Below are 26,567 nucleotides of genomic sequence, written 5' to 3'. Positions count from 1 at the left end.
CAGTGGTGTTGGCGTTGTTCTTTTTGGTAAGTGGTTTATGCGTTTTTGGATAATCGATGTTAGTGTTCTGGCGAGGTTTAGCCGTGCGTTGTGTCTTGTTCTTCGGTCTTAAACCAAGCTAGAGGAGGTTCTTGCTCAGCGTCTAGTGAGCTTTTTGGTAGATGTCTTTTCGTAGCCTTCGGTTGTCTGATTTGCGGGGCTTTGGGGCATAGAAGCGTGTGCCTTCTTTTGTTTCACTGTTGCGGCGTCTTGGTGCTAATTGGGTGTTTGTTCAGGTGGTGCTGCTCCAAGTCGCAGCTAGTACCCGCCTTCAACGCTGGTGAAGGTAAGTGAATGTAGCGAATGGCTACGCTTTAACATGTTATTTGGTTGCCTCTATTCTTTTAACTGTAATTCATACATCTAACCTGATAAATTGATTATGAGCTTGTTACCATGTTGTTTACCTTTCAGAAGTTTACTCGATTCTTGATTTATGAAGTACAGTAAGTGTGATATGTCACTTGCGGTTGTTTATTACTACATTATGCAATTTTTGAAATCTTAAGCACATCTTTGAAGTTATGTTGTTGGTTATGCATGAAGTATGTCATACATATGTATCTTATGCATTGGAAGTTCTGTCACCATCTTCTGGCCACAAACATACCAGTACAGTACCATATGTTACCTAAGAAATGGTATGGTGCACACCCTTACGTTACCCGAAGAGGAGAAAGGGTGAGGAAGAGCATGTTATGTGCATACATATGCATTCATATGAAGTTCTTTAATTTAATCGCATCAATGTCTTACTTTGCAAGGAGGTCTTTCTTTTTTCTTGTATATGATGTGGTTGTGAAGAACCAAACTAGAGGATGTTATAAGGGTTGATGTTGCTATTGGTCTTGCTTAGTCATATTTTCTAGATGTTGCTAGTATGTTTTGGTTCTAGTTTTAATTAAAGATGATTGCTTAATTAACTGTGGCTCATTAACTCTTTAAAGCAAATTCGCTTGCTGAGATTTTTAAATCTCACGCTTGCTTTCTTTCCAGGTACTTTTTGAGGTGATGGCGCGCATGTGGGATGGGTAGTTGCACGTCGCTTGCACATTCACATTTATCTTTTCGTTAAACTTGATATGTTGTTAGATAGCGTCACTTTGCCCTGTGATGTTATGTTTTGGCCCGTGGTGGCTTGGATGTGATCGAGACTTGTTCCTCCATTGCTAGGATATATATATATATTGCTAATGTGATGTTCTATAAACTTTTATCTGTGTCTATGTATGTTTGCTACCAATTATACCTCCAGTTTTAGAGGAGGTGCTGCTAAAATTTCCTTTAAGCTTTGGCAGCCCTGTAGGTTGGTGTAAGTGACATTCCGAACTCGTGGTGGTCCCCGGGATGTTACATAGGTTTATGTTAAATTCCTTGATTTTGGAATAGCAATTCACTGTTCTTAGTTCTCATGTATGCATATGTTCCTTGTCATAATTTTTTACTTTTGTAATCAAGGGAATTATCTCAACATATTTTGGGACTCAAGCATGTTTTGAAAAACTAAAATATATGGATGATCAACTATTTACATTTCCAATGATACTAGTTATATGTATATACACCTTATATATTAATTTTTCTATACAAATATTAACAATAGTCACTTATAACTAGTTTACATAAACAAATATAATTACTCCAAACTACAAAAGGCATCAGCCAGGTCATCCAAAAGCAGAGCTGACAAACGGACACAACTTTTACATAAGCAAGCTTTCGAAAAATCAACTTCTCTAGTGCTATTAGGCAGAAACATTTTTTAGAAAAGCCACGGCTCAAACAAATAAGCCCTAAATTAGAGGATACTATTAGAATTAGATTACAGTTAGTGTGATCAATTAGCAAAGGGACATGACCCTTTCATTGTGTCCATTGGAGAGAGATATGTCTCTCCAATGGCACCCCTTCATCATGTATATATATGTAAACATCTCATTGAATCAATACAAGAATTTCATTCTTTCTACTCTATTCACTGAGTTTAATCTCTCGTTCACTTACTACTTACAATGCGTTATCAGACACGCTTGTTCTCCACTGAGCAATTGCAAGAACAAGATTGTGAGGACCCGACCAAACAGTATTCAAACTAATCATCAGGCGGATCATTAACATAATCACAACCTCGATGATTAATCAAAATACCGCTCCGGCAGTCCCAGCACGTGTTTTGTGCCCAAGGATCGGAACACATGCCTTCCAACAGGTACATCACAACATAGCTTAATAAAGAGCGAGTAATAAACATTTATATTACAATTTAAGCATGCAACTGATTTCAATAATTTACAGCGAAAGCGAGCTAGGAGGAGACAAAACCCCTCAACTCCTAACCAACAAAAGATCTACACAGCGGAGGAAAATAAACTATACAACAAAAGGATATGGAGCCACATGCCCTTAGGCTCCATACCAAGAGCACTGAGTTCGGAGTAGAATGTGCTACTCCTGCCTGCCACCCTGATCGGCAGGCACAAAGTAGCCAAACAGCGCCTCTTCCTCGCCAACCTGTGAACCTGCAACAACTTAAGGGCAGCACCCTGAGTACGAAGGTACTCGCAAGTCTTACACAGTATGGGTATATATATTCCTGACTCCAAGGATCATGCATTAAGCTGGTAGCAAGAATTAACATGGTTAAGTTAATTAAGCGATAAGCAACCTAGACGTAGGTGTGAGCAACTAGCTTAACCAACATATATGAAACAACCCCGCACCACCAACTGAACATATATAAACATAACCAACAAGTGTATCAAAGTATAACCGGTGCCAACTCGATCACCATGCCCAAACCACCACACTGTATCCGAACCACATCCACATATCCGAACCATAACCACACCAAACCATCTCATATCTGAACCAACACCACTATCACTCCATCATAACTCCAACATAACCGATCCACAAACACGTAGCCAAACCATTGCCCACAACCGAGACTCTACGACCGATGCAGATAAGCGATAGACATGCTCATAACCGAGAGCGCGGCAGTTTGAATTGTTTTTACACCCTGCAAGGGGATACTCCTGGACCCACACGACACGAAGACCATTCGGCTTGTGCCACCGGCCAAAGTGCACACAAGGGGGTACTCGTCACAACCTTTTCCAACCAGCCCCAACCGTGTGGGGCATGCAACGCTTGGTGCGGCGGTACAAGAATTACTCTCTGAGCAAACTAGTACCGCTTACAAGCCCGCCCGCTCACACCGTCGTTGTTCATACCCACAAAGCCACAGCTGCAAAGGTATTCGGCTTGCCTACCATTATATCAACGTGTGGTGAGTAAGTTAAGTGCTAAAGCCGACTACACCGACGATCGGTGCTTAACCGGTGCAAACGGTCTACGGTGCGTGGTTTTCCTCTACCATCCTACCCAGGGGAACTCCACATCCGGGCAGGCTAAACACCCTCCTAGCACCGCTCACACCTCGCCTCATACTCACCACTCACCAACCATACTATCACCAACAACATGTAATTGTAGACAGTAGTAGATCCTATCCTCGCGAACAACAGAGAACGCCGTCGTTCGACTTCTACCGAAATACCTAAGCATTGCTAAGCATAGTGAAGACCTTTAGACATCTACATCACCTCTAGGCTTCAAGGAACATACATGAACTCGTGACCAAGGTAGAAGAATGCAACGGCATAGGTTCTACCCAAAGGTACCCGACACATACATACATAAGCATAGATAACACTTTAGACTTTCAAGTTAACATGGTGCAATATGATAGATGCTTGCCTTGCTGCCCTGAATCAGAAAGATACGGCGCAACGGGATCGCCTTCGGCCTCCGGGATCGACGGATCGACGTTCTCTAAAAAGGATCAACGCGTGCAATACAATGAGTATGAATAAAGTGCAAATATATGCCACAATATGCATATAATAGATGAAAACATTTTTCCTAGATAGAAAATGTCATAAGGAAACTAGCAAAATTGGATTCATCGATTTTGGACTTATGATGAATTAACGGTGAATTAATGAAACTTTAACCTAATTAATTAATCTCAGAATGGCTGGGGATATTTGTAGTAGGTAGAGTAGGTTATTATGAAACCCAAAAAATTTGTTTCATAATATTTGGAGCTACAGAGAATTTATTATAAATTTTACAAATTTCAGCAAGCAGTAATTGTGCTGTCTGGGTATACAGCGGTCAGACCGCCAAGAGTCATGGTCAGACTGCCGAAAACGCGGTCAGACCGCCCCCATGCAGAAGGTTTTGGCCCCTGGTGGTCTGACCGACTTTGGGGTGGCAGTCAGACCGCTGGGAGTCGCCTGGGGCACTTTGGGAGCTCACCGACGACGATTTCGGCGACATTTAGAGTGGGGACTTGGACCTAGAGCATCACATTGACTTCCTCTACCGCGTAGGACAACATGTATACGCAGAAATCGACCAAAACTCGGTTATTTCTTCTAATTCATCAAGAACTCATGAACTTCAAACCCCTAGCTCAAAATTCGAAATCCAACCATCCAAAAGGCGAATTCTTGTCATGGGAGTTTAGGGGACTTACCCAATGGCCTTTACCGAGGTTGTGGACCACCGATTGAAGGAGAAAATGGAGGGAAAAGCTCGGGAGGTGAAGAAATCCGGTGTTCTTCACATTTCCACCCTAAACACCAAAAGACACCAAATCCAGCTCAAATCCTCCGGGAAAACGAAAATGAATTGGAGGGATGGATAGCTCATGAGCTTGTGATCGCGTGAATACCACATGCATACCTTAATTCCTCCTCTTGAGCTCGGATTTGAGGGAGGAAGAGAGAGTTTGAGAGAGAGGGGGTGAGAGGGGGCTGCTCCCTTGGCTTGCACGGGAGAGGCACAAGAGTGAGGTGGGGCTGTTGTGGGGTTGGCAGCCGAGTGAGGGAGAGAGAGTGAGGTGTGGGGCCGGCCAGCTGGTGGGTCCCATATGCTAGAGAAATAGGTCCATTTTAACTGCAAATTTCATTCTTTTCTCTCCTAGATCTCATCCTCTCATCCAATTGACTTGAAATGAATTGCTCTAGAGTTACAAAACAAATTACACAAAATTAAACATAATGCTTAAGAAGCATAATTATGCTTAAATATGTGATTAAGGATTTGGGACGTGACAAACCTCCCCCCCCCCCCCTTAAAACGAATCTCACCCCGAGATTCGGTACGAGTTGGGGAAGAGCACGATGAGTCTAGGAACCACGCTGTGAGAGATAGAATCCATGCATATTTTCATTCACATGGCGATAACTTGGACACGTGAGAGATTCCAAATATGCTATATTACATCCATATTTACAAGTTCTCAAATACTCGGAGCGGAGCTTATCTTCCCGCTCCCATGTCGCTTCGGCTTCCATGTGATTGCTCCATTGAACTTTCAAGAACTTGATTGAACTTCACCGTGTCTTGCGTTCGGCTTCGTTCAAGATACAGAGTGGCCGCTCATAATATGTCAAGTCTGGTTGCAACTCCTGAGGTGCAACATCAATAACCTCAGTTGGAACTCGGAGGCATTTCTTCAATTGCGACACATGGAAGATGTTATGCACGGTGTAGAGGGAAGAAGGAAACTCCAGTTGATATGCCACCTCTCCACGTCGAGCAACAATCTGGAATGGTCCCACGTATTGAGGCGCTAACTTGCCTCGGACTTGGAATCGGTGAACACCCTTGAGCGGTGAAACCTTGAGATACATATGATCTCCAATTGCGAACTCGAGGTCTCGGTGGCGACGATCCGCATAGCTCTTTTGCCGGGATTGAGCCATGAGAAGACTCCTGTGGATATTCAGAACATGATCTTCCGCCTCCTTGACCAAATCCGAACCTAGGAAAGCCCGTTCACCGGATTCGGATCAATTTAGCAGCGTTCGGCAACACAGAACGATGATGCATGACGCCAACAGAGAACAACGCTCGTAGGACAATCCACTACATCTATGCTAAACAGCAAAGGCCTCCGGTCGCCTCAAATGAGTAAGATCTACTGCCAACCATGGCAAATCCTCACGCATTCAACAACATAGAGGAAAGACTTGCCTTGATTGAATGCATGGAAGAACCCCTCACAGTGAGGCAACCCAATGCGGCTCCCTTGTCGGCACACCTCTGGATGGCGGCAGCATGTGACCTTGGGCCAGCACGTTCTCGTCTAGCACGTACGTTGATAATGTTGCAAAGCACTAGGCTAGAGCGCCACCGGCCAGCATGCATATCCAGGCCATGCGCACCTGGATCCCCTCAGCTACCGATGAGCCCCCTTGCTGGAGCGCCCATCGGTGTTTCTATCCGGGCCAAAGTGCTTGACGGACTCTATGGTCGTAGGGCTCCGTGGTGGTGCGTCGGGATCCGGCGGCCTCCGTCCCATCGCGACGCAGCTGCTCCACGCAACGTGGCAACACGCCCGCAACAGCGCCGCACTCCACAGCGACACGAAATCCATCCTGTCTGACGTGGCCACCTCCGATCTCCGTGCCGACGCCGCTCGAGCCAGCATGCTGGCTCTAGTGCAGGACGATGGCGGCCCTCATCGCAACGCGGTGAAGCTCCCGCAACGGCAGCCCTCTGGCCTCCGGCAGCACTTGATTTCCGGTGGCGCCCACCCTCCTGGTGGCGCTGCAACAAGCCAGCTACGTCCCTTCAGGGGTGCATGGCGCCCATCCGCGCCTAACCCTGGCCAGATCAAGCGGCCCGCATAAACTGAGCGGTGACGACCCGCACAGCCCGAACGGCGGCGACTCGCATCAGCTCAGTGACCGTGCGGGCGGCGCCCGGCCAGCCATGAAACGGCGGCCGTGCCTGGCAAGCCGAGCCAAAAACAGCGGAGGCAAGGCGGTGACCAACCTAAGCCTGGCGGCCGGCCAACCAGTGGCTGTGGGAAGTTGAGGGTGGGAAACCCTAACCGCCCACCTCCAGCCCTTTTATAAGATGCAGTCCACATGGGCCGAATGGGCTAAAAAGCCAACCGAGCCTCAGCCCAGGTTAATTCAGCCCATTCGGTTGGCTGCCCGAGACCTATGATTATTTTGCAGATGACCCCCTGGGTTTCTAATATTTTGCAAGATCATCCAACTGAATAGTACTCTGTACCTAGTACTTTTCACGTTTAGTCCCTCGGTGTTTTCAGTAATTACCCATTGTGTTATTTACTGATGTAAAACTGTATTCCAGACCATGTTTTTCTGGAATATTGTGCAATGTTCAATATGTTTGCTTCATGTAATCCCTATAACATGCAGTTGAATTAACGACCATGTTAATTTTGCAATTGAGATTACTTTCTTGCAGAATTACATAGTAATTCACCTTAATTAAGCCCAAAGAGCTTTTATGCCCAAAAGTGCTTAATTCAAGCAGAATTACAATGCAAAATTTTAAGTGACTACCTCAACTAATATCGGTATAATACAAGATCGTGGATGTTATGAAATCTACTACAATATTTGCATATTATGCTCATAACAGCGAATTACTCGCCCACTACTATGCGGTCTACACTATTTCGGTGACTACCGTCAAAGTGTTAAACCATTACAATGCGGTCTACACCATTTTTGGTGACTACTGTCAAAGGGTTTAAGCACTACATTTGAAGTCTACACCATTTTGGTGATTACCTTCTATGTGATTACCTCCATTTAATATTTGCGAAACACAAGGTAATGGAACAATGGCATCTACTGCATATTTGCAGATTATCCACCATTACTGTGAGGTCAACGTTTAGTCATCTTGACTTAATGATTACCTTCAATGCGTTCTTCCAAATATTATAATTAGCATAACACAAGGTAATAGGAACATAGGTATCTACTGATAAATGTGAGATTATGCTTCCTACTACTGCGAGATCCATACCACATTTGGTGATTATCTTCAACGTGTTAGCTACATAATTTGAGGTCTACACTATGTAATTCAAGTCTCAACTTGACTTTATAAATTTTTCATCATTATTACAACATTACCATGATGATTTTTAATTTACCTATAGTAAATTAATCAAATCTATGGTTCAAAATCCATGTACGATACAATGACCGGCCAAGAGTTTGATGAACTCGCGCTTGATGGTCACAATTATCTAACATGGGTAATGGACATCAAGGTCATTCTTGTGTCCCGCAAAAAAGTAGCGGCACTCCAACCTCCCTAAGAGAGAGACCAACCGCTACCAGATCAAGTTAAATATGGAGCTGTATACATAATAAGGTACCATATCCATCCGGATCTCAAATCTGAGTATCTGATGGAAGAGAATCCGAGCACTCTATGGCTAAATATGAAGAGCAAAAGGTAGTCATTCTGCACCAATGCAAGTCATGAATAGACACATCTTCGACTTCAAGACTTTATATCCGTCAGAGATTACGATCATGCTGTTCATAAAATCTGCTCAAAATTACGTTTCTGCGAACAAGAACCTACAGATGTGGAAAAGATAGAGCTACTATGCTTCCCGCTGATAGGATCTTACAGCAACAAAACCGTGCAAAATAATACAAAGTTTATTCTGAATTAATTCATTTATTACTTCAAGCCAAAAAGTATGATGAAGTCCTTCTGAGGAATCATCATTAGCGTCCAATCGGCGCTGCTCCTTTACCTGAAGTTCATACTAATGTCCAGAATAACAACAAGTTTGATGGCTCTTTTAGACGCTATCCAAAGAACTTCAATGGTAAACGTAAACGCAACAGGAAGCAGAAGCTATATGCACCGGAACAGGGGAAAGGTATTTCCAAACTTGACAAATCTATTGTTTGTCACAAGTATGGATGCTACAAGCACTCCACTAAGAAATGCTGCACCCAAGACATTTCATTGATCTCTATTTCCAATCTGTGGGACGTAACCGACCTGCTCATGGACAAAGATTTGAAGCACACTTCAATCTTCAAACTGACTCCACCAAGAAGGCTAGTTATTCACAACAAGTTCTACAAGAACCAAGTAACAACCAGACTCTTCTCCAACCAGAAGATCCCATTAGCACGGAAAACATGTTTGTCGAATTTTCTTCGCACGACATGTTTGGAGATCTTACATAGTCTCCCAATTCCTTAGATACCATGTTATCTACATCCCATTAAATATTGTAATACAATATTGTATCAGCACTATGGTACTATAATAAAGTATGTATGTATTCTATATATCTGATAAAGAATTTCATATTAAATTCTTCAATTCTATATATAGATTTTTACGGGAGTCAATCCGATGGAGGAGGAAATGTGCCTTGTGGACAATTGCACCACAAACTCTATATTTTGACGATCGCTGGACGCAATGCAGTGATTGTTGGCTCTAGTCGTGCCATAATTACTCTCCCTATGAGTACTCAAGTCAAATCGATGATGCTCTATAGTATCTCGATTCAACCCGTACCTTACTAAGTTATAGAGATATCCGTCAGAATGGTTTCCATATTGAAACCCATGATGACAACAAAAGAGGAATTTCTCCTATTAATCAACGGATATGGCAAGCTTCCCTATATACCATCTGGATTGTACTACACATACATCAAATCTCGTACCACATACTGCGTACAAAATAATTTTTCTATCTTGATCAAATCAAGACTTGGCATTATTGCCTTGGCCACTCTACCTTAGAGATGATGAGAAAAATTATTAACAACTCTATTGGTCATAATAACAATTCCCAATATCTTTAGATTTGTGTGCACCGCATGTGTCACAGGGAATTTAATTTTAAGGCCCTCTTACCTTAAAATTCATAATGCGCCACCCAATTTTCTTGAACGCACTCAAGAACATACATGTGGCTCTATTCGGTAATTTTATGGACCATCTAGGTAGTCTACAATGCTGATTGATGCATCTACAAAATAGTCTCAAATGTGTCCCTTATACATAAGGCACCACACTTACGCCAAATTCATTGCTCAAATTATCAAAATTAGAGCAAATAATCCTAGACGCGGGATCAAATCCATTCACATGGATAATGCCGTTCCTTAACGTGCATTCAATTATTGTTTGGTTTTGGGCACTACTGCATTAAGTACCATATGTGCACATTCAAAATGGTCTAGCTGAATCTCTCATCAAGAGAATCAAATCATTTGCCTGACCGACTAAAGAATTGTAATTGGTCAACATCTTGTTGGTGACATGAAACTTTACACACCGCATCATTATACCAAATTCATCTAACTGCAATCAGACGGCTCCCTCTGTTGCATTTAATACTTGGAAATTTGGCCTCAGTCAAGTATTTCCCATCTGTGAATCGATTACGTTCTGCACGTATCGATATCACCACCGTACAACATACATCAAAGGGCATTGGGGATCTATATGAGGTATAATTATCCATAAATCATATAATACCTCAAGTCCCTCACAGAGGACATATTTATTGCATGTATGCTCATAACATTTTGAGGACAATTCCAGGTATTATGGGGAGATTAATACCACAAAGAATGCCAGAAATCATAAGAGAATGTCACACACGTTCACATTCAGTCCTCATATCCACGTATCTGAGATCTGAATCATTAGCAGACCATCTTATATTTGCAACATATTGCAAATCATCTGCCAGATGTATTTACTCGTCATAAAGGTGTCATCAAATCCTACATTCCTACTAAGAGCGTGCCGGAAAGAGTGGAGGTACCAAACAAAACTACTCAACTCCCAAATCAAAATAAGAGGGGGAGAAGTACAGTCACAAAGGATAAAGCTTTTTGCAAGCTACCGCGGAAACAGAGGAATCCCTCATCTACGACAGTAAATGTAAATCAACAATATCAAGTTGATAGACACCTTATGGATATTCACTATCCAAATGCCTACGGATGTTCAGCATCCAAATACCCAGCACAAATGTGTACACAAATTCAGGCGCTGGGTCATGAGAACACCCTAACTCCATTGTTTTGAGAAATACATGGAGTTAAATGGAATATATTTCCACAAACTATATTGATTCCATAGAATCAATCAATACTAAAGACTACAAATTGTCGACAAATAATTTCTCCTCGAAAATTGCGGAAGATCTTCAATTGAATCCAGGCCAAAGTCTATGGTCATGGCAGGGTGCCTTAAGCACTCGGACTAGACCAAATAGAAGGAAGCAATTGAGGTAGAATTGCACTTGCTCACAAAAAGATAGGTATTCACAAAAGTAATACCTACACATCTAATATCTTCCTACGGAAGCAAAATGGATTTTTATTCCATAAGGTGGTGAAATAATGGGGTTAGTAGCAAAAAGGGTTCACGCAGAGACCCGGCATCAATTGCGATGCTACATACCCCAAGGTATGTGTGGAAATTATGTTCTCATATTCAATATAATTGGCAAATAAAATGAATTGGATGGATTCGAACATATAAGTCCCTAATGGGCTTCACATTCTGAATCTAAATACAAATCATAATATATATTTTGTAAGTCACTTCATGACTTCAAATAGTTAAGTTGATTGTGGTACAACTGACTAAATGAGTTCCTTCCACAGAAGAGTTATTCCAACTGCAATGATTGCATATGTGTGTTCATAATAAAATCGTAATTGGATTTTGTATCATCTCTAAACCACACATGACAAAGTATACAATCATCTTATGATGGAATTTGAGATGAATGATTTGATTAAAACCAAATTTCGCTTAAGACTACAACTTGAGCATATCCCCTCAGGAACATTTATCCATCAGTCCATCAATATCTAAATGATATTGGACAACCATATCTATCAAAATACATATGGTCATTCAATCCCTAATATAAATTAATATCAATTCATACATTGGATTGACAATGAAAAGATATTGAACCTAAAGTTCTATATCTTAGTGCCATCAAAGCGCTCATATATCTTGCAAATCGCAACATGTCTGATATTGCATTTGCAGATAACTTGCTAGCTTAAATAGCGCAGTTCTAACAACGCCCTTAGGCGAGAGTCAAACAAGATATCAACATATATCTTTATGGCACCAAAGATCTAAGTTTTTCTATCAGAAAATCAAGTTATGACCATAGTGAGATATTCTGACAGTGGCTATATAACTAACCCCCATAACGTCGTATCACAGACTAATATCATGGTGATATAGCCATCTCACAGGAGTCATCAAACAGATTCCAGTGGCTACTTCCACCTATCATTCTGAAACATCACATACATGTGTATGTCTTCGCAGAATAATCAACCACATAAAAAGTCATGTGGTATTGGTTCCATTGAATCACCAACCATTATCTATGAAGATAATGCTGCATGTATTTCTCAAATACAAATAGGTTACATAAAGAGCAATATAACCAAACATATTGCTCCTAAATTGTTCTATCCTCATAATGAGAAGATAGAAATCTTGCAAACTAAATCATGTAATAATCTCGCTGATTTATTCACTAAGTCCTTACCAACTTCCACATTCCAAAATGTATTTATGGAATTGGTATGCGGCGACTCCAAGATTTACAAGGTTCAGAGGGAGTTTATCCCTAAATAATAACCTGTTCATAATTATATTGCACTCATTTCCTTTATAAGTTTTTCCTATACAATTTCTCACATAAGGTTTTCTATAAGGCAATATCTACACAAGAACATATGTCATATCTCCTATTTTCCCTTCGGGGTTTTTTAAGGAAGTATCAGAGACATATCTATTGTTCCATAAATCGCTTATAGGTTTTTCCTTTTAAAGTTTTCTTATACGAGTTTACAAAGACACAATAATTAATATATGATGTACCATTTTCTCCTTATTTTTCCACTAGGTTTTAAAGGAGTTTTAACAACATATCATTATTATTCCTCTTGTTTTTTCAAGAGGTTTTCGGAGATTTTAATATGATCCATAGATCATAATTATTGTTCTCTAAGCTCACCAAAATGAGTTTTTTCTATTTAGGTTTCTCATATGAGCTTACAATAAGGCAATAACCAATATGTGTCATATTATTTTTTCCTTACTTTTTTCATTGGGTTTTGAAGGAGTTTTGATGGCAAATCAACATATTATTTTCTCCTCATATTTTTCCCACAAGGTTTTTTGGAGAAGTTCTAACAAGAAATTTACATTACAGATAATTGATCAAGGGGGAGTGTTTGAATTAGATTATAGTTAGTGTGATCAATTAGCAAAGGGATTGACCCTTTCATTATGTCTATTGGAGAGATATACACCCCTTCATCATGTATATATATATGTAAATATCTCATTGAATCAATACAAGACTTTCATTCTTTCTACTCTATTCACTGAGTTTATCTCTCGTTCACTTACTACTTGCTACAAGAATTTCATTCTTTCTACTTTATTAACTGAGTTTAATCTCTCATTCACTTACTACTTGCCATCAGGGCCGGTCCAGAGGAGGGGTCGAGCGGTGCGACCGCTCCGGACCCCTAAAATTCAAAGGTCTCATATGTATATGTATACTGTGTATATCAGTCTAAAATCAAACTAAAAAAATTAGATCTAAGTGATTTATATTTAATAATAAAATCTCATTTTTAGTCTCGTTCCGGCCCATCGAAATATCAGGGCCAGACCAGCTTGCCATAGATACCATTCCGTTGAAAAGTTGCTCACACTACGTCCAGATGCTATATAGGTCACCGCGCCATAGGTAAAGGTAGCCAGACAGAGTAGCAATAAGTCGTTGAGCTGTAAGATGGCAGCCGCCACCACCACCACGCCGAGCACCGCGCTCACCATGAAGCTACTCGTCGATTCCCAACGCTGGCGCGTGGTGTTCGCGGAGGCCGGCAAAGACACGGTCGACTTCCTCTTCTCCCTCCTCGCCGTGCCGGCCGGCACGTCCGTGAAGCTGCTGGGGAAGGAGTCCATGGTCGGCTGCATGGGGAACCTCTACGGCAGTGCCGAGAGGCTCGAGGAGCCCTACGTCCAGCCCGGCGCGGCCAAGGACGTGATCCTCGGCGCCGCCATGCCGCCCCCCGCGGCGGTGCGACCCAACAGCTGGGTTTTCCCCTTGCCGGCGCCGGCGCCGGCGGCCCCGGCCCCGGCCCCGAAGAAGTTCTACAACTGCGGCAACAGCTACTACAGAAACAACTGCGGGTCCTACGTGACGGAGGTGAGTGGCACTTGTTGCCCCAACTGCGGCAACCGGATGTACACGGAGACCAATCTTGTAGGGTCGCCACAACCAGTGGACGCGAAAGAACCGGTGAGGAAAGGGTTCGTGCAGGGCGGCATGGTGGTGTACACGGTGACGGACGACCTCGTGATCTCGCCCATGTCGAACGTCTCCACCATCGCGCTGCTCAACGCCTGCGGGGTGAGGGATTTCGGAATGCTCCAGGAGAGGACCGTGCAGATTGGGTACAAGGAGGTGACTTCTCTCGGTTGATAATCATCACCAATCGTGCTAGATGCCTAGATGCATGCTCACTGATGATGCTAATGCATTTGCAGGGTTTGGAGATTCTCAGGGCGTCGCTGCAGTCCAAGACTGTGCTCACTGATGTTTTCCTTGGCAAGAAGCCGCCTTCCGCTTCGTCGATGAAAAACGGCGGAATGAAAAACGGCGGCAGCACCCCTCAGTTGAGCAACGGCACAAGACGTGACTCTCTCAGCTGGCGTGCGTGAGCCAGCCAGCCTTGAAGAAGTGTACGTACGTGTAGCTTGACATTGCGCCTAGCCAGTTAATGAGCCCGTTTCTCCCCGCGCACGTTCCGGTCTAACCTTCCTTCCTCCCGCACGCCCTCGACCGAGCCTTCCTCCCTCTCGCATGCTTCCGACTGAGCCAGGAGTTACGTTCATGTAAGTCACTAGTTGCGCTTTGTGCTATACTACAGTTATGACCTGGGTTATAGTGTAATTCATAAACAGCTGAGTTACAACATGCTCAACAACATAGTTACAACATGGTAGACACCCCAGTTACGATTTCAAAAATAGTATAGTTGCGATCCACTGGATAGGTCAGTTACTACAAAGAATTACATCCATGTAAGTTACCAGTTGCGCTTTGTGTTATACTGTAGTTACTGATAATTAGTATATTGTGTTTGTAGTAACTGGTATACTACGTTGATAGTAACTGATATACTGTGTTTGTAGTAACTGGTATACTATATCGGTAGCAACTGATATATTATGTTTGTAGTAACTGGTATACTGTGTTGCTAGTAACTACACTGCCTTGCATGTTCCAACTGTTCTACTTTTTGATATTGCAACTGTCCTGCCTAAATATGTTCATAATGATAAAAGAGTATATCTAATTTATTTATGTAGTATATCATAGTAGAGAGCATGTACTCTAAAAGTACAGACTATTTTTTCTGAAAGGACCTAGGTTCTGATCCATCAACAACCTCAGTCGGAACATCAGATTTCCTTTGGGAGTTTCAGCATACGCTGAGCACAAATCTCATCTGGAAGGTAAAGGGAGAGCAAATTTTCTTTTTGCAACATTCGGAGGAGACTAATGGAGTCGTGATGGAAGCCGCTGGTTCCCCAGATCCAACATGAGGCGCGTGGGTCGGGAAGGAGTCACAACAACGCAAGATAGAACATGAAAAATAAAAATAAAAAGACCAGCTTTGTCTGTGTTGTTTCTGTTGGAGAATTAGAGAATCTTAGTGACGAACTAATCAACTAAAATTAGCACGAATTAAGAACACAGATACAATTGCAAACTAAAGTAAACCTAGCAATTGGAGAGCTGCGGTAATCTTGTTAAGAGAATGACCTGATCCCTAACACATAAAGACATCAACTAAACCCTCCCAGGCATCTCGTCTACAGCAGCACCTTTAGGGTTACAATGACACATCCACTTCCAACCAGGGTTCAAAAAACCGTCGGTAACCGCTCAAAAATCGCGGTTACCGACCTTCCCGGTCCGGTCCGATTTCAAAAACCGCTCGGTAACCGAAATTTGAATTCAAAAAATTCAAAAAATTCAAAAAAATTCAAAAAAATTCAAAAAAAAAACTAGACATAATTCTAAGAACTTCTGTGAAAAAAAATTTCAAAAATAATGTCGTTTGCATCATATTCTATAGGGAGAAAGTTTGAAAAAAATGAAAAAAATTGAAGCGTGCGGCTCAATTATTAACTCACGTTAAGGAAAAGTGTAACATGCAAACACATATTTTTCTTGTATAAAACGTATTTTAAGAGAATCTTTAAAATTGATTTCACTTTATTTAGAGTTTTATTAAATTCTCTATGATTTTTACAAAGTTCACAAGCATAAAGTGAATATGTTAAGAAACATCACTGTAATTGATTTTTTCATGTCTACTATTATTTTTTCTGCGTAAATCATAATATAAATAAGCTAATGAAAGTGGTTTCACTAATTTTTAAGGTGTGATGGGTCAGTTATGAATTAATCTAGTCGCAACACATTTACACAATCATGCATGTTACAATAACTAATTCATGAGTTCATATATTTTTAAAAGATATAGGATCATGTAAGAAGACTAACAAAATTAGTTTCATGATTTTTGGATTAGCAAAGAGTAAACTATGCATTTACTTTGGTTTAACAAATAAAATTTCTCACAGAAAATTTTGAACTTTTTTATGAGTATAAATACTTTTATCTTTTTTATGAGTATAAATACTTTTATCATGTAGATCATGTTACAAGAAAGCCAACAAAATTTGTTTCACTTGATTTGAAGCTCGGATGAATTAGTTATTGATTTTACAAGATTGAACCCTTTTTTAGGTTTTTTGTTGAACTGCACTGAAATTCGATAAAACCGCTCGATAAATCGAGAAAACCGAGCGGTTACCGACCCAAACCGCTCGGTAACCGACCGAACCAAAAATACGAGAAAATCGCTCGGTAACCGCCCCAAACCGCTCGGTTACCGAGAGGGCAAAAACATGATTTTTTCGTAAAAATTTAAAATTTGCCAAATAAATTTTCTCCAAATTTTTTTGAATTTTTGACCGGTAACCGCGGTTATCACGCATTTTCGGTTACCGCCGGAGCTCGGTAACCGAGCTCCGGTCGGTAAATGGAACCCTGCTTCCAACGAGACAGGCACGTCATACCCTCGCTAATGACTCAAGGCGCTGAGGTCTGATGCATCACCTGGGCTCGTCCATCTCAGAACCAGTGTGGCATAAGAGTTTGCGCTAGACCCTGCCACTACCACATTCAAGTTTATGTGCCTTAGGGTTTGGCGTTGAGCTTAGGGGTCAAAACTAGAAATAGTTTTGTATATGGTCTATTTTTGGAAAACAAAACCAAAAAAAAAGCAAAAAAAAAAACAACATATTTACATTCCTATGATCCATTAATGCTTGTTGAAAGCACTAGCAGCGAGCCGGCCTCATCCTCCGAAGATCGTTGTCATCTCACAGCATCAGGAACACCAGGAGACTGGAGGGATGAGTGAAGAAGCTTATGAGATTTCGTTCTTGTCCCCTTTCATTGTTCCAGAGGAGGACGGTTCACCGCTAGAATCCGGTGAGGCAGCAGCCTGTTGTGGCTCCTTAGAGAAATGGGCAATCCTGAAACTTCCTGATGTAAAGAGAGCAAATGATCTGAGCTAGCATCATATGACTTATGGACTGCAGCAAGCATCAAGAACAATACTGCATTAAAGAAAAAAAGAATAACAGCTGAGAATTCTATTCTTTACAGAAGAAAATGCATATTAACAGCAGAAACTGTATGTGCACTATACAGCCATTACACCAACTGAAATCCGTGACATTTTGAACGCCCAAACGATTCATGCAGTTTATGAACTGACTGGTGCAGTCACTGATGTGCTGACCCATAATGACACACCTTATACCCTACAAGGTTTGAGGAATTTCTTTATCACATAGCCTGAACGCCAAGGCACAAATTTGTCAAAAGTACCACATTATTTTTATTTTGTGAGTCTTCCCACTTAACACTTAACTTTAAATACACTCGAAGCCTAAATTGCTAAACAGGGTGCCACTAGTGTGTTCTCAAGGAAGGATAAGCCTGTATTGCGTTGTATAGAGTTAACATGGTCATCATTTCAGTCTTTTGAGTTGAATCACCTTGCAAGAAAATGGAGATTCTATTCTAGCCAAATTGCACTGCTTTGTTTTCTATGTCTCATCACTGAGCAACAAAAGAATAGAGAGGGGAGGTGCAAAGTTGATTACAAGACAAAACAGAAGGTGTTAAGATATTTAGTCTATAAAGGCATTGACCTCTATTAACTTCGGGAACATGTTGGAACTTCACTTGGAGTAGTGAAGCATTGTTATCGTTTACTCATCGTGTGGGTTGAAACACCCTTAACTTTAGTATCTAGACAATGCATGGAACGAAAAGAAAGAAAGAAGCTCTAAAGAGAACAATGCATTCATCTGCTCTGGCCTCAGGGAGCACTTTTTTCAAAAACAAAAAATGTGTGATAAATGCACAACATGGAGGAGACACAAAATTTAAACTCAAGATAAAAAAAAAATACACCTGAGATCAGTTGACCGAACACCCTCACCAATGCACACCATAACAAACTGAGAATAGTGGAAAAGAACATCTGCAGCAGCTTCTTTCTTCTGCTCAGTCTGCAACACATAGTTCACAATAACAGCATATATCAAGCACAATTCTTAGTAAATTCAGATATATGGATAAGTGATCTTTTTTCAAAAAACAAAAAGAAGTGCTATGTTACCCTGTGGATGGGATTGCATCCTCTACCAAACCCATTATTCTGCCACATATATTTCTTCACCCATCTTATTATTTTCACGATAGCTGTTTCGATTCTACATTCTGAACTATTCCTCAGTAAGTCAATACAGTTGTACAGTTCTATGAGGTCAGCTCTAGCCCTTTAAGAAGTTTGCTTACATGCCCAACAGAGCATTGACAACTGTGCTCATGTTTCTAATCAATATAATCGAAGCCAAATAATGGTAAATGAAAGGTGGTTTGAAGCTAGTATACTCTGCCGAAACAGAAGTATACTTGAATATTGTACAAGTTGAAGATGTCATCAATCAAGAAATATACCCAAGTAGAGGCACAAACTCAAGATGAACTCTTCCAACAATTAGAAGGTAATCCAATTCTTCCTAAGTAGTTAAAGATGTCATTTGTTCAACCACCATCTAGCAGTTGATAAATAAGGCCGTAACTCCACAAATGCTTGCCTAAACCAGTACAAACTTGATACCAATCGAAAATAGGGAAATACAGCAACAGGAAGGTAACAAAGAACTGGAATTCATTTCTTTCTTACCTCATAATCATCCTCAGAGGCCATTGAAGTGTTCCATGCAGCCATTCTTAGTCTACCTTCTTATCCTGCCAGGAGAGGGGAACAGATCAGAGAATAGACGGGTTTAACAAGGGAGCATGGGGATTCAATTTAACCCCCAAAAGAAACTTGGAAAATGAATGAACTGCTGCTAGTAGTCTTCCAGCACGCAACAGACAAATTTGCAAATTCATCAATTTGGAGTTCAGGGTTCGCAGCAAATAAAGGATCTTGCAGAAGAAAACGAACAGTCCATCCAAGCAAGCTGGGGTAAGAGTAGGATTCCTTACAACCGAGAGAAGATATCAACACAAGCACGGATGGATCCCCTCTCCAAGATGGTCCAGGTTGGGGTTGAAGGCGGCGACAACCCCGACGAGAGAGGAAGAGAGATGGCATTGCGGTGGAGAGATGTCTGCCTTGATCTGAGGGGGCGCAAAGGGCAGTGGACAGCGTAAGAAGAGACGGCGTTCGCAGATTGCCGGACAAGGAACGGAACTCCGTCGCGTCCCAGCCGCAGCACAGTTGAGTGAAACCCCTACTGCAGGGGCCAACAGGAAAAGATGCAACGGAGGACACGTCTAGAGGACAGAATTGATATTTTTTTTCCTTCTTATTTGCCAATCCCACCATTGTCTTCATTTGTTTGCTACTAAGAATGACTTTTGAATATGTTACCATAATTCGTTTTCTTTTTCTTTTCCCCTCTCAAGCCAAGTAAATGGACCAAATTGCCCATGCTCATCCATATGCACTGGTCGGTCGAACCCGATCCAGATCGACTCCCAGCCAGACATAGATACGTGCTCATCCTCTAGCAGGCCGCCACCTGCCCCTCCCCGTCACCGACCCTTCTCCCGTGGCATGCCCCTCCCCTCCTCCTGCCTATCATCAGGCTGAAATGGAGCATGAGCGTCAAAGATAGCTACGCAATTGTGATTTCAGTATTATTTAATGCCCATGATGCAAATTTTTATGTGTCACCTCTCATGTGTATGTTTACAGGATTGGGTTAAGCATGATTTATGATGCTGAAGAGAAGGGATTAATTTATATCCAAAAAAGGTTACAGACCATTCATATATAATTTGCAATATTATTACCATGAATATTGGAATTTATGTAGATATTTTGTACCTACGCAGACCATTTTGGTAGAATCAACCACTGGGAACACTGGTTATGCATCGCTTCTGTGGCTGCAGCTAGAGGATACAAGCTGATAGCAACTATGCCTTCATCAATATAAGTCGAGATACGCATTCTTCTATGTGCATTTGGAGTAGAGATTGTGTTAAATGATCCTAGCAACAGACTAAAAGGAGCTTTTGATTTCCTGTTCAATGCTGTTGTGCTTAGATTTTATACCTTTTTGAAGTCATTGAGCCTTGAATGCTCTTCTGTTTTTTCATTCTAAAGTTGTTCAACTACCATAGTTTCAGGAAATACAGTGATTTCCACACATCTGATATTTGTCTGTGATTTATCTGACCAGGAAGCTGGCTTAAAATTTAGCACACCTGAAACTGTTTGATTGTATTTATATATTTTCCTCCTATCATTTCAGGTTATTGGGGTAGAACCTGTAGAAACTAGTGTGATCTCTAACATCCCAGGTAAACCGTTGCCTGGTTCAGGAGGACAGAAAGAGAGCCCCAAAATTAGTCTGTTGTCCATCATCATCTCAACAACGTAGCGATGTATGAATGCTTGATGTACAGTATGTTAGTGATGGTTGTAAAGTGAAGCAATGTATGAATGCTTGATGTACAATCTATTAGTGATGGTGTACAATCTGTTAGTGATGGTGTACAATCTGTTTTATATGCCCCCTCCATTTTGCTCCCTGAATTTTGCCATAGTATTTTTGCTACAGTGCTAATAGCTGCTGTGAAGGATCTGTTTTATTGTTCTGACCGCATATTAGAGCGATAAGACAGTGCCAAACTATTGTGATACAACTGCATCAGAATTAATTTTTTTCGAGAGTAGGATCAGAATTCTTGTAAGAACACACTAGTCGTTGGTCCCTTTCATAGCCATTACATCCAAAAGAACAAAAGAAATCAAGTATTCGCAGCACAGTCACGAGGCTCTGCACTTGAGATATAACATTCAGATTTCAGAACAAAGCCTTACAGAGAACAAAGCTTTACATTCAGATTTCAGATTTCAGCTAGAGATGCTCTGAACTCTGGTAACAACTACTCAATTTCCTCTAACTAGACAAAAACATGGGTTAACTGTAGTTTCTTCATTCATCTATAACAAGGAAGCTCGCCTTCAATAAGTTCCTAGATGTCGTAGGCCCTGTGGCTGCCTGCTTCCACACGAGCTAGCCTCAGACCAAGGCCTACAGCCTTGACCTTCAGATCTACGTGTGGAGAGGATGTTGCTGTGCTAGGGTTGGATGGGCTTTGCGGCTACTTGACGGACGGCCAGGCTACTGCTAATCTGTGGGCGGACGCCAAGAAGTAATTAGCCAAGCTTGCCATCTACCAGCACCTTTGCCTCCCAGGGGCTGCGGGTGAGGGGAGGCCGGTGGCAGGGGAGGCCTCGCAACAGGGAGGGGCAGTGGAGAGGACGAGTAGGCACCAAGGTTCGACTGGTCGGGATGAAAAAGGGCTATTTGGTCCATTTACTTGGCCTGAGAGGAGAAAAGAAAAAGAAAACGACTTAAAATGTGATAATGGCAAGAAAATCAAAGAAGCAATGTTGCGAGTGGTAAATAAGCGAATGGGAAAGTGGCGAATAAGTGAAGTCAGTTCTTGATGGTGGCAAAAAAATCAATTCCCACCGTCGAGAGAGGATTAAGCAAATCCCACGGTTTGTTTGGTTAAGCACTGTAAGGAGGGTGCAGATGGCCAAAGGCCGATAACCCGAGAAGCTCGAGAGGTTGTCAGTCTATCACCTGAGACAAGATGCAACGCCGGCGCGCGGAGGCTTGTCAATCAACACTGGAGTTTGTGGTTGAGCAGCACGCAAGAGCGGACCTGGCTGGTGGTGCCCCTCTTGCGGTGCTTGCCCCTCTCCAAATCTGGTTAGAGAAAAAGGTTTGGAAGGAGAGGGAGAGGGAGGAAGCGACAACAAGTGTGGTGCTCCTCACCGGCGAGGATGCGGCTGAAGCAGCAAGTCGCCAACGACGAAGATCTTGTGGGAACAGAGATCGTTGTTGCTGTTGCTGTCGCTGGCGAGCTCACGAAAAGCCGATGGGCAAAGTTGGGAGGGATCAACGCTATTAACGGTACTGCTTTTACACTAGGAGGTCGGGAGGTATGGGTTTTCCATACACCAATATATTTTTATATTTCAAAAATCAAAAAATTGCAAAACTAGACGTTTGATTTGAAAAAAATAATAAAAATAGGCTATTGTCACCTATTGGAAAAAAAATAAAAAATTGCAAATCTTATTTTATATTTCAAAAATAAAAATTGCAAAAAAAATTCAAAAAAAATATAATTTGTACAATGAGAAACAAAAAGGACAAATTTCATTATACACATAATGAAATTTGTCTTTTTTGTTTCTCATTGTAAAAGTAATTGTTTGAGTTGAATTTTTGGAGAGATAGAATATGGCATCCTCTACAACATAATTTTTTAAAAAAAAAAATCATAACTATTTTGATAGCGTTTTGAATTTTGAGAGCAATAAAACACATTGTTTTTTTATTTTTTATCCTATCGCCTGTTGTAAGGGTGACATCTTTATTTTATTAAAGGTGTCGCCCGTTGGAAGGGCATCACCTTGTTGCCGCCCTTCCAACGGGCGGCAATTGCCTATTTTTGTTGGATAATCCTCGCGCATGTTAGTTAGGATTGCATGTTTCCTTCAATTTTTGCATTTTTTTCAAACGTACATCTAGTTTTGCAATTTTTTATTTTCGAAATATAAAAATAAAAAACTCGGTTTTCCACAGCCGAGTAACCTACCGATCCCAGTGTGATCCGATTATGGCCCACCTGAAACAGGAAGTAACGGTATTGGATACCCCAATAAACGGATTCTAGCTCAAAACAACCCAACCAAACACCATTTTACTATCTCCTACGAATACTTTATCGACACCTAAAAAATTTTATCACAGGTAGCCAGAGTTCGTACTTGCATGTCGCTAAGTTAGCGTGGACAATCAGGCATGCAAGCAACATGCTTGGAGGACTTCATAATGTAGGCGCATTTGCAGAAAAGGACATGATAGCCATGTTAAATACATAAGCTCTCTCTCTAGATGAGCTCGTCCTGGCGTTGGATTTGATCTCGGCTACCTGACAAGTATCCTAACCGAATCAAGAGAAAAGGGGATGCCCGTCCCTCACGTACGCACTCATGTTGGGATGAAGCTGTTTGGTGATCAATTTATAGTCTAATTGAACTCGGATCAGTGCTAATCTTGGATTTTTAAGCCCTAAATTCTCACGGATTAGCGCAAGTTAACCATGTTTAAGCCTTTTGTTAATGTTAATGTTAGTGTTTAGTCTCGGATAAGTGATATTAGGTATGTTTATGCAAAATTGTTCATGTATTAGCTCAGAATGATCAAATTTAGGTTCAATTGATGTGAGTTAGGCGCAATTGGTCATGTTTGGATCTAATTAGCCTCGGATTAGAGCTATGTGTTCAAACATTAAACATCTTTTATGTGTTTATGTGCATGTTTGTCAGTTTTTAAGTAATGTGGACCGGATCAGACGTTTTTCATGCATATGTATGTTTATGTGCTAAAGTTGGCACGGTTTTGGGCAATTTTGGGGGTCGGATGGGGTTGAATCAGGCTCGGGCAGCATATAGAAGGAGGGGATTGGGGACTTTTTAGAACCCTAAAGGCAATCCCTAAGAAATATCCCCAAATCCGAAGCCCCTATCTAATTTACCATTGCTTGAAACTCCATATCCACATGCACCGAATCAGAAACCCTAATGTAATGGGAGGAGTCATGCTTACGTTGTTTTGGAGAGCACTATTGTCGTTGTTGAAGTCGCAGGAGCTGATACCCGCTCTTTCTCCGGCGGATCTGCCTCCTCCGTCTCGGTTGCGCGCAGGTCTTCAGCCACCGGTGTCTCCATCTCGTCGCCAATGTCGCCTTCTTGCGTGCGCAGGTTCGGAGCTCCACCGGCGTCCCTTTCTTCTTGCCACGCGCACCGTTTTCATGCTCCTCAGCGGAGATCTGGTCAACGGAGCACTGAGCGACTTCGGTAGCACGCGTGCGCCGGCGAGCATGTCCACGGGACCGGGGGTGGGGGGTCTTCTTCTCTACCTTGCACTCTCCCCTCTCGGCGGCGCTCGCTCACCAGAGCTTCTCTCTCGCCGCCGCTCTCCTTCTCGCAATTCTCTCGGCCGCGTGTTTTTTCTCGGAGGAGGACGGGAAATGGGGGAGGAGAATTAGGGTTAGGGTTAGGGTTTTTCGCCCCGGCGACATTTTATTGCGACCGAAATTGAAGCTATGCCGTCGGATGAATTTCGGGCAGATGAGATTTGGCATCTGTGCGGTGAGATAGGCCGGGCCGCTCGAGCCGTTTTCCAGTGGTTTTTAATGATTTTCCATTTATGCACTAGAATTTTTTATAAATATGACCCAAATAATTAAGGTTTAATATACAAAAACTGAAGATTATTTCTATGAAGTGTTTTCTATTTTTGGTAAACTCAATGTTTTCCTTTTATGCACTGGTTTAATTGACTAATGTGGCCTAAATAACGATATTTTATGCACCAAAATTTACGAACATTTCTCTGAGTAAATTGGAACCAATGGAAAAATTTATTTAGAGAATTTTGATGTTGTTTTGGCCATGGTTTCATACTGACCAATGTTGTTTGCAATCATACACTAAATTTTACGATTAATTTTTTGAATATCCATAATTACTTTCTAACCAACGTTGATTGTAATTATGTGACATTTATGTATTTATTAAATTATTTTCCTTTTTTCCCTAATGGTGATCCAGATTGGAATTCTTTTTTTGCATGATTTTAATCAGACCAATGTAGGGTTATTATCGTGCAAATATTTCTTTAAAATAATGTTCTAATTTGACCTAAATTTTCCTTAAGCTCTTAATGCTTTCACTACCGCCACAATTGACGGTATAGAGTAGCTCACGAGGAACAATCTTTCCGTTTGAAAAGCTAAAGTAACGGTTGTCCTTGGCGTTCTAAACTTTGATTATGCATTTAGGGTTGATAGTCCTACTGCTCCTGCCGTTGGTGAGGAGAATTTTGATGAACTAAAGAAAAGCTATGATGCAATTGCTAATAAGTGGGAGCGATCGAACAGTTTGTCTTTGATGGTTATGAAGAATTCTATCTCAGTTGGGATAAGGGGAGCAATTTCTTACTCCGATACAACTAAAAAGTGCTTGGCGTCCGTAGAGGAGCAATTCAAAGGCACCTCCAGTGTTTATGCCAGTACACTCATTCAAAGACTTTTGAGCATTAAGTATGATGAGTCTAACAACATAAGAGAGCATATTGTGATGATAACTAACATGGCTGACAAGCTCAAGTGCATGGATAAGGAAATCTCTGAAAGTTTTCTTATCCACTTCATTGTGATCTCTCTACCTCCTAAGTTTACGTCATTTAAAATCAATTACAACACTCAGAAGGAGAAGTGGACCATGAGCGATTTGACCACAATCATGTTAACAACCCCAACAATAAAAGAAAATTCCAAGGGGACTTCAAGTCTAAGAAAAAGTTGAATTTCATCGCTAAGCACAACAAGGCAGCGCAGAGGGCGCCCTAGGCACCTGCTTCTTATGTTCTTGACACTAAAGAAACTGAGAATGATGGCTGCCACTTCTGCCACAAGAAAGGACATTACCAGAAAGACTATAATGGTTCCTAAAGTGTCTCGCAAGAAAGGGTAATGATATAATAACGTTTATTAATGAATCTCCTTATGATAATTTCTCCCTTATTACCTGGTGAATTGACTCAGGTGTCATTGTGCACGTTGCCAACTCATTACAAGCATTCCATACCGTGAGAACCCTAAGAAAGGGGGAGCAAAATCTTATAGTCTCCAATAGAAGAAAGCTGAAGTTGAAACCATCATATCACTTCCATTAATATTAGATAGCGGCTTCATTCTTCATCTTAATAATGTTTTCATGTTCTTCGTTGGACGATTATGGTTATTAATGTAATTTCAGAGACAATAAGTGTATCATTAAGTTGAAATTCAGGAACTATTAGTCTTGCTTCCTCTGAATGAATTCTAGATATCTCTAAATGTTTGTGATGTGAATAATG

At 41.5% G+C, this 26,567-nt stretch overlaps 2 protein-coding genes across 7 annotated transcripts; one reads left to right on the top strand and one right to left on the bottom strand.

Annotated features, from left to right (window-relative positions):
• The first annotated feature begins 13,674 nt into the window (after positions 1-13,674).
• Positions 13,675-15,071, top strand: LOC133928714 (uncharacterized). Its single transcript, XM_062375169.1, has 2 exons — positions 13,675-14,406; positions 14,490-15,071. Exons 1-2 carry the CDS (start codon positions 13,729-13,731, stop codon positions 14,661-14,663), a joined length of 852 nt encoding a protein of 283 aa, XP_062231153.1. The 5' UTR covers positions 13,675-13,728; the 3' UTR covers positions 14,664-15,071.
• A 2,165-nt stretch (positions 15,072-17,236) lies between these two features.
• On the bottom strand, positions 17,237-24,750 carry LOC133928716 (uncharacterized). 6 transcript variants are annotated; one of them, XR_009911507.1, is made up of 6 exons: positions 24,252-24,750; positions 23,239-23,268; positions 19,594-21,950; positions 19,286-19,350; positions 18,508-18,605; positions 17,237-17,642 (listed from the first exon to the last, which is right to left on the bottom strand). XR_009911507.1 is itself a non-coding variant. In XM_062375170.1 (3 exons), exons 1-3 carry the CDS (start codon positions 24,371-24,373, stop codon positions 17,476-17,478), a joined length of 387 nt encoding a protein of 128 aa, XP_062231154.1. In that variant the 5' UTR covers positions 24,374-24,750; the 3' UTR covers positions 17,237-17,475. The 6 variants fall into 6 exon arrangements, 2 of the variants coding, with proteins under 2 accessions (XP_062231154.1, XP_062231155.1); XR_009911506.1 differs by lacking the exon at positions 23,239-23,268; XR_009911504.1 differs by lacking the exons at positions 19,594-21,950; positions 23,239-23,268.
• Between the last annotated feature and the right edge of the window lie 1,817 nt (positions 24,751-26,567).

Source organism: Phragmites australis, chromosome 9 (assembly GCF_958298935.1).
Source record: "Phragmites australis chromosome 9, lpPhrAust1.1, whole genome shotgun sequence".
In the NCBI taxonomy this organism is placed as follows: domain Eukaryota; kingdom Viridiplantae; phylum Streptophyta; class Magnoliopsida; order Poales; family Poaceae; genus Phragmites; species Phragmites australis.
The sequence above is the reverse complement of the archived record's forward strand: the minus strand, read 5'-3'. Positions and strand labels throughout refer to the sequence as shown.

Excerpts from the sequence above, each read along its gene's own strand:
- LOC133928714 (XM_062375169.1), top strand. The coding sequence starts at position 13,729 with ATGGCAGCCGCCACCACCACCACGCCGAGCACCGCGCTCACCATGAAG. Across the intron at positions 14,407-14,489 it reads TGCAGATTGGGTACAAGGAG|GGTTTGGAGATTCTCAGGGC; the intron begins GTGACTTCTCTC and ends ATGCATTTGCAG.
- LOC133928716 (XM_062375170.1), bottom strand. The coding sequence starts at position 24,373 with ATGGAGACACCGGTGGCTGAAGACCTGCGCGCAACCGAGACGGAGGAG. Across the intron at positions 18,606-24,251 it reads ATAGTGCTCTCCAAAACAAC|ACTGAGCAGAAGAAAGAAGC; the intron begins GTAAGCATGACT and ends TATGTGTTGCAG. Across the intron at positions 17,643-18,507 it reads GTTCGGTCAACTGATCTCAG|TATTGTTCTTGATGCTTGCT; the intron begins GTGTATTTTTTT and ends TCTTTAATGCAG.